This window comes from Mastomys coucha, unplaced genomic scaffold (assembly GCF_008632895.1).
Source record: "Mastomys coucha isolate ucsf_1 unplaced genomic scaffold, UCSF_Mcou_1 pScaffold5, whole genome shotgun sequence".
Taxonomy (NCBI): Eukaryota; Metazoa; Chordata; class Mammalia; order Rodentia; family Muridae; genus Mastomys; species Mastomys coucha.
Genome location: NW_022196911.1, coordinates 25,092,110 through 25,100,559, shown reverse-complemented (window position 1 = coordinate 25,100,559; position 8,450 = coordinate 25,092,110). Strand labels below are relative to the sequence as shown.

At 48.4% G+C, this 8,450-nt stretch overlaps 1 protein-coding gene across 6 annotated transcripts in view; it reads left to right on the top strand.

The window, feature by feature from the left end:
- Positions 1 to 7,694, top strand: part of Ube2i (ubiquitin conjugating enzyme E2 I) — a 15,066-nt gene extending 7,372 nt beyond the window's left edge. For all 6 annotated transcript variants that reach the window (XM_031351350.1, XM_031351347.1, XM_031351352.1 and 3 more), the window contains 3 exons: positions 2,943 to 3,052; positions 3,334 to 3,413; positions 5,708 to 7,694. In XM_031351350.1, the coding sequence (XP_031207210.1) occupies positions 2,943 to 3,052; positions 3,334 to 3,413; positions 5,708 to 5,771 (254 nt within the window). In that variant the 3' untranslated portion in view covers positions 5,772 to 7,694. The remainder of the gene's footprint in view (positions 1 to 2,942; positions 3,053 to 3,333; positions 3,414 to 5,707) is intronic.
- Positions 7,695 to 8,450: the final 756 nt, after the last annotated feature.

Genomic DNA, 8,450 nt, shown 5'->3' with positions numbered 1-8,450 from the left:
AAAAAAAAAAAAAGAAAGAAAGAAGGAAGGAGAGAGAGAGAGAGAGAGAGAGAGAGAGATGAACAAACTAACAACCGTCTTAGCTAGTCTGCAAGTGTCACAGGATGTCCCAGTCAGTCAAGCAGGATCTAAAGTGTGTGTGAAGGTGCAAAGGGCAGGGACAGTCAGTCCCTTGAAGTTTCAGGACCCTTAAGATCCAAATGTAGACCCAGGATACAGACCCATCAGCAGGGTTAGACCATCGTCACCAACCAGTTACCGAGACATGGTTAGATGTTGTGGGATTTGTGCAAATAAGCAAGCGGACCATGAAACAGAAGGGATAGTCCAGAAAAGCCATACCCACTCACAGCCGGATATGTGATGGAGCTAGGCCTTGCTGATGGCTGCGAGGGGAATCTCCCTTGCCGTAGCCTGTAGCTTCTGCTCAGCCAGGTGAATGAGGAACAGGGCAGCCTTGGAGGAGGCTCCAGAGGTTTTCTGATCTTGGAGTGGAAGGCATTCTTTCTTTGTCAGGCAAATACAAGAGGTGTTAGCCTCTGGGATTGGCTATCTGTGTGACCCTGGAGTTAAGTCAATCAGTGAGAGATGCAACGGAACAGAGTACACCATTTCTCAGGTTCTTCTGGGTTACCAGGGAGGAGGGCTGGGCAGCCAAGAACTTGCTGTGGTGTGTGAAGGCTGTTTCTCTGAAAGATCTGCTGTCACCAGCAATGCTGACCTGACCTGCCACTGTTCTGTAGAACTAACCAGTAGAGATTCCCACACATGTTCACAAAGACAGGGCAGGAACACCATGGAAGCCTGGTTGGTGAGAACCAGAAATCAGAGTTGGTGCGCGTGTGTATTAGAAGCAACCTGGGAAATAATTGAGAGTAAAAGGAAACAAGATGCAGCTCAAAGCAGCTTCTTCTGCTGAGTGAGGCTAAAAGCATAAAAGGGCTAATGGCCAGCTGAGATTCATGTGCAAGTTATCACTGGTGGGAATAAACATGGTTGGCAAGCAAGATTAAACTTGTGTTTGCAAAGTACAAGTTAGCAAACAAAAAGATGAGCCCAGAATTGGGAAAGGTTCAGGGAGAGACTTGTGTTGAGAATGGCTGATGAGTAAGGGACCCAGAGATAAGGCGAGTTTTAAAGTAGAAGTGTGGCTCTGGGTTAGAGTACTAGCTGCTCTTCTAGTGGACCAAGGTTGGATTCTAACATCCCATGACAGTTCACAACTAGCTACATCTCCCATCCTAGGGGATTTGACACCCTTTTCTGGCTTCCATGGGCTCTACACACACATGATCCACAAACATACCTACATACATTAAAAACAGGAAGAAGGGGGCTGGCAAGATGGCTTAGCAGGTAAGAGCACTGACTGTTCTTCCAAAGGTCCTAAGTTCAAATCCCAGCAACCTCATGGTAGCTCACAATCATCCATAATGAGATCTGGCACCCTCTCTCTGCTGGTGCATCTGAAGTCAGCTACAGTGTACTTAATATAATAATAAATAAATCTTTTTAAAAAAAACAAACAAAAAAACAGGAAGAAAAATTGTTTTGGGGTGGGGTGAAAAAAAGTGCCATCTGTGGAGATGGGAACATGAACCCTGGAGACCTGGCCCAGTTGTGAGACAGTTGAGCTGGAGGAACTGATGAAATTAGTTTTGAGGTCTTGACACCCACAACCTCTCCATTTGCTTATTATTGTGCCTATGGCACAAGTGACTTTGAAGTCCTTCCTCACAGCTCTGCCTGGAGAGGCATGCAGTAACTTACAGCCACTGTGTTTGCACAGATACGTTGTACAAAAGTTAGTGAGCTTTCTATGATTTAACCTTAGTGCTAGTGTTCATGTCTTGTTAACTTAGCATTTTGTAATGCTTTGGCTTGAACTCAGGTCCTCACAGATGCTAGACAAGTGCTCCATCACTGAGCTATGCTCCCACCTTTTTTTGTTATTTAAAGCTCGGGGACAATGAGGGTTTAACAAAACTGGGGGTGGGGGTGGCACCTTTTATCCCACCAGAGTTCAAGGCAGGTCGACCAGGACTACATAGAGAAGCCCACTTTTAAAAAAACCAAAGAAAGAAAGGAAAGAAGGAACAAACACTGATTCCCTCCTCAGAGCAGCAGTAAGTTGTAAGTCTCCATCCGAGTCCTGGGAAATGATCCCAGAGCCTCTGGAAGCACACGTCCGACCCCACCTCAGCCCTATTTTGTTGTTGTTTGTTTGTTGAACAAGATTTCACTAAGATGCCTAGGCTGGCCTTGCGCTCATAATCTTCTTGCCTAGCCTGTAGAGTAGCTGATGTAGGTGTGCACTCCTACAGCTGCTCAGCTCGTTTGTTTGTAGTACTGGGAACTCAGCCCAAGCCTTGTGTACACCAGGGAAGTGCGCTGCCACAGAGCTACCCAAACCCCTTCGTTTGCTTTTAAAAAAAACAAAACAAAACAAAAAGGGCTGCCTTTAGACTTGCTTTTGGGAGTGTACTGGTTTGAAAATAAAGAGAAGTTGCCTAGATCAAAGTGAGGCACATTCTCAAGTATCACTAAGTGGGACAGGTTTTTCTACTATTGTAAAGAAATGTGGTGTACTTGAAGCCTGTGTTAGGAAGTGGTCTACACACTGAAAAGGTCTTTGGGACATGTATTGTGGCCTCTTTCCTCTTGCTATGAACATGAGAGAAGGGCACAGGCTCAGCTCCCCTGGCTCCTGACCATGCTCTCTTCTGGCTGCTCTAGGTTCCTCAGGGCAGAATTGTCTGTTGTGTCTAGCCTTAGCTCCTCAGGAAGGAAAGGTGTATTGTCATCTTTCTGTCCCTTTGCTGTTGAGTTTCTGAGTTTGTATCTTTTAAAGGAGCTCTGGTGTCAGGAAGAAGGGCAAGGGCAGCATGAGATGGGGACAGCATCTGCCTCCAAAAGTATTCCTTTCCTTCCCTGTCCTCCAGGTAAATTTGAGCCACCACTGTTTCATCCAAACGTGTATCCTTCTGGCACAGTGTGCCTGTCCATTCTGGAGGAAGACAAGGACTGGAGGCCAGCTATCACAATCAAACAGGTATGGAGTGGCACCTGACTGCCCTGCTATGAGTTTGTCCTGTTCACAGTAGCCAGGGCTGTTTTTCTTTTTTTGTTTTTTTTTTGGGGGGGGGGGGAGTTGTTTCAAGACAGGGTTTTTCTGTGTAGACCAGGCTGGCCTCGAACTCAGAAATCCACCTGCCTCTGCCTCCCAAGTGCTGGGATTAAAGTCATGCACTACTGCTGCCCAGCAGCCAAGGCTGTTTTTCATACCCCACAAGCCCCATCAATGTAAGCTGATTGTTTTTACTTCTCTTACAGATCTTATTAGGAATACAAGAACTTCTAAATGAACCAAATATTCAAGACCCAGCTCAAGCAGAGGCCTACACAATTTACTGGTTAGTAGCAGCTGGCTAACCTTTTCCTGGAAGTGCAGGCTGGCCACCTGTCAGATTGGAACTCTGGGGTGTGATAGCTGAGAGGGAGGCCCTGGGGAAGAGGCGCATACTCCCACTGGGTGGCAGCACCACAAGAGCCACCAAGGAACTGCATGTCTGACCTGTCAGCAACAGAACCATGTGTACAGGGAGCTTACTCTGAGCAAGGACAGGGACCAGAGTATGATGGTGGGTAGAGAACAGGTGATGTGGGCACTGATGGACCGTTTGGAGTAATCTGTGGTAGGTATATAAAAAGTTGTGGCCCATTGCATCATAACACAACCTTACTGATAGAGTGCTCTTGGGTCTTTTTTTACCTACTGAAGGCGAATAACCTCACTTGATCAATTAGGATTTGAATAACAGTTGAACTAGTTCTGTGGGCAGCAAGGAAAACACTTAAAATAACAAAATAGAGGTCCAACACTCATGTACATATGCACGCATGCTCTCACACTTCATCCTTGCTGACTGTGAGGATCATGCTGGTCTAGGCAAGGACTAAAGTTTCTGTGGCTGGAATTCCTAAGATTAGTCTTCCTTCAGGGACCTTGGCCCCACTGTTCTCCCTGTGTCTCAGACACCAACCTTCTACTCACCCCAGTAGAAATAGAGCAGAGTCCCGCACACCTCTATCTTAGCCCCATGGCCCTAGGGAGGTCTGCTGACCCCCCAGGTCTGCTCTTTCCAAGAACTAGGCAGGACAGGAAGGAGTGGGTATACACTGTATCTTCAGGGAAGGAACCAGAAGAAAGTTGGGTGCATAACCAACCTTGGTATTTGTGTGCTGCCTTCTCTGGTGGCCAAGGCAGGTCTGTCTAGCATCCCTGGGAATGTAGCTTACACCTATTGGTGCATTGCCTATGTGTACTGACCACCTGTGCTCCAGGCTCTTCTGGGCCTGAGCCTTATGTAAGATGCTGTGGCAAGCCCCCCACCAGTATTCTGTTGTGCTGGCTGCTAGTGCAGGCACAAGGAGTGTGCAGCTCATGAAGCAGTATACTCTGACCAGACCCTTGGAGCCTCTCATTGTGCTGGTGCTTAATGGCACTCTGACTTAGACTGGGCTCTGTTCACAGTTGGCCTTAGAATTTGGTTCCCAGCTAGCTAACACGGCTCTGTTCTTTGAGAACTTAACTGCAGTTCTCGGTGCTGTTTCTCCTGCATAATCCGGATTTCTGTCAATGGCTTGTTTTGTGTGTGTTTTTACTATATATAAAAGCTTCATGTCCCTCATTCCTGGCCTTGCTTAGTGAGTAGCAGTACTCCTGGTTAAGGGCTGGGCTGCTGTCATGGTAATGTCAGCTGCCTCCCAGAATTAGCATGAGCTTCTAAGTATTATGTCCTCCCTCCTTGGTTTCTGATTCTGGACCTTTCTGGGGTGACCTTGGCACAAGAACCTGTCATTTGCACCTTGGCCACTCTATAAACTCTTGAGACCAGGCAACTTGGGCTCAGGCTTGCTCTAGGGACACTTTGCAAGATCACTGATGTGTTGCAACTCATGCTATGCCAGGGCTATTGGATGTAACCCTTAAGGACTGCTACTCTAAGGAGCCCAGCCTGGAAATGTCTTGTTCTGTGATCTTTAAGGTCACATTGTTCCCTTACATCAATTTTCTGTTCCTATACACAGTTCAGACTAGCCTAGGTTTGAAGGCTCAACAGTGGAAGGCCCGTGCCTTCCATATTGAAAGCCCGCAGATGCTCTTTGCTGTTTTCAGAACTGAGCAAAACAGGGCTATCCTCCCCTGACTGCCGTCTCATACTTACTTGTTCATGGCTGATTAAGACCAGGCTTCTGAACTTGCTCAGTGGAGATGCACACTTGTGTTCCCAGCTGTACTGAGAGGCTGTGGTGTAATGAGTTCAGCACTGATCTGGCTTCCCAGCAGTGAGCCACAGACTGCACTTCCTAGTCAGTAGTGGGAGTTGACTGGATCGCCATTGCACTCCAGCCTGGGCAGCAAGACCCTGACTCCAGCAAAAGGCTCGGCATAGGGCAGGTACAACACTGTAGGAAGCTGAGGACACACTCTTCAGTGTAGTTGTCTGTGTTCTGTCCCTGAGGTTGAGGTAGACACCGAACCTTTCAGGGAGATTGTTGTCCCTACCCTGTCACAGGGCCATCTGGTATAACCAACCACTTTGCCTCCCTGCGCCTGGGCAGGCACTGGGTGGGTTCTCTCTCCATCTCAGCCAGGGCATGTTGCCACTCTGTCTAACTCTCTTTTCTCTCTTGACCTCCTCAGCCAAAACAGAGTGGAATATGAGAAAAGGGTTCGAGCACAAGCGAAGAAGTTTGCCCCCTCATAAGCAGCGGCCCTGGGCTCCATGACGAGGAAGGGATTGGCTTGGCAAGAACTTGTTTACAACCTTTTGCAGATCTAATTCGCTCCGTACAGTTATTAGTTGCCTGGGAGGGTTGAGCGGGCGCCATTTTCCATTTCCGCCACTGGCATATTCAGTCTTTTGTATTTTTGATTATTAAGTAAAACTTGCTTTTATTTTAATATTGATGTCAGTATTTCAACTGCTGTAAAGTGATAAACTTTTGTACTTGGTAAGCCCCTAGGAGCTAGTTTCTTCCTGTCGCTCGGATGCAGGCATGCTTCCCACTGTTCAGAGCTCTGGCCTCCAGCTGGCTGTATGACAGAACCACACTGTCCTCCTTCCTTACCCTCGTCCTTCTCAGAAACCTGGGCTGTTGCTTATGAGCCTCAGATCCAAAGTTGGCCAGCATCTCCATCCTGCACCACTTCCTTTGTGTTTATATGGCGTTTTGTCTGTGTTGCTGTTTAGAGTAAAATAAACTGTTTATATAAAGGTTTTTGTTGCATTATCATCATTAAATTGTGAGGAGGTACCTCAGTATGTCTGGCCTTCCTCACATGGCTGCAGTCCTTGCCAGGCACCAAGGCTGAGGACCAGCACCTAGGAGATCTCACAGCTTCTGCTAGGGATAGGCCCAGGCCCCATGCAGCTCCATCTTTTTCATCTGGTTCTTTGTAAATAGGACTGTGTACAGAGATGTGTTCTGTTCTCCCCACCTGGGTCTTTGGGCCTTAAGGTACCAGGCAGCGTTGAGATCCTCATGAAGTTGGAATCCGCATCCAGCCTTTGTAAACCCAACAAGGTGAAAGACTGGCTGATCCAGACCAAGGCTGAGGCCAGGTGAGAGCCAAGGACAAACTGGCCTGCATTGACCTCCCTGCCTGTTAGCTGTACAGTGGGGGCCCCACTGTGGCCTGAATGCTAGCTTCAGGCCTTTTGATGTTCTACCTTTGCATCTGGAAGAGGTAACTCTGTCACCAGCCCAGGCAAGAGTGGGTCCTTCCTCTAGAGCACCTGAGCACACAGCTCCTGCACCTCCTGGCCTGCATTCTACCCTACCCTACGGCCCAGGAGACCAGCCTGGTGTGGCCTCAGCACAGGACGACCTCAGGTACTACCGTCCACATACTCTGCTTGCTGGAGCTGGGCTGGGTGAAGCTGCTCTTGGCAGTGGCCCACCTGGGCTGGGCTGGGTCTGTGATCTTGGGGCTTACAGAACACAGGGAGGTGCAGTGGACACAGGCAGTGATCAGTGTCCATCAGACTTGTTCCTGAGGCCCCCTGGAAGACCCCTGACGTGGGAACCAGGCACCAGTGGCTCAAGTTCAGGGACCAATCAAGGGGTGGCCAGGTCTGCAGCCAGGAGTCCATCACTCTGGAATTGGAGGGACTTGTGCTCACACCACTGGTGGCACTGGTATGGACTGGGTTGCCAGTGCCTTGTGGGTATGTTTAGCTACAAATATAGTTGGGAGCTGAGTTTGGATGGACAGTTGCAGCTAATGGCACAGGGCCTCACCTGGGGAGTTCAGGCTGGTGTGTGTGTGTAGCCTGCTCTCAGAATGTCTTATTTTGTAACAACTGACTACATTTAGTAATAGGTACACATGTATATGGTTAATATATGGAAATTCAATATATTTTATAGTTAAAGTATTCTAAAGTAACTGATGTTTCTAGCAAACTGTAGTGACCCCAGCTATGAAGTGTTCCTTTTGTACCACAGTCCTTGGATTACCAGAGATGTGAATCTTGTAACATAAGAATGTGGTCTGTGACCATCCTGTGTTAAGAGGGTTGGGTGGAGGGTATCCCAGCATGAAGCTTCATTGGTAAGGAATTGTGGGCAACAGATTAACCACTGTATCTACAAATCCTCTAATTAAAACATTTCCACAAACTGCAGCCCTCGGGTTGTGTCCTTTGCTTCCTCCTCCCTGCCTCCTAGTCCCTCCCAGTCATGCTCGTTGTCCGCCTGCCGCCGCCCTTATCACTCTTAGGACCTCACCAGCCTCTCCCCAAGCCTTGGAAAGTAAGGTCTCCTTGGGAACCTGGTTCTTGGGTGGAGCTTCTAAGGGGAGTTTTACTTGGGGAATCTGTTGGAGGTGGGGCTGTAGCTGGGGAGATGACAGGAACAAAGTTCGGTTCCCAGCACCCATGTCAAGCGATTCTGCAGCATCCTGTAACTCAAGCGGGAAAGGATCCAGGGCTCTCCTTTGGCCTTCACAGGCATCCACCCAGACAAAGGCACACACACACAGGTTTTTAAATTCTTGAAAGAAAAGTCTTTGACAGGCTCCAGGAATGCATGAGCCCATCAGGTGATGTCATGGGTGCAAAAGGCTGATTCCCAAGCAGCTCCTAGGAGCTTGGGCCTTGTGCTCTGTCCAGGGACACATCATGGCCTTTGTCTTAATTGCTGTGTTGAAACACCATCACCAGAAATCAAGTTACACAGGAAAGGGTTTATTTGGCTTACAGTTCCATATCACTGTTAATCATCAAAGGAAGTCAGGACAGGAATTGAGACAGGACAGGAACCTGCCTGCCTGCCTGCCTGCCCAGGCCAGATGCAGAAGCCATGGAGTCTTACTGCTTACTGTCATGCTCCCCAAAGCTTGCTCAGCCTTATAGAACCCAGGACCACCTGCCCGGGGTGAC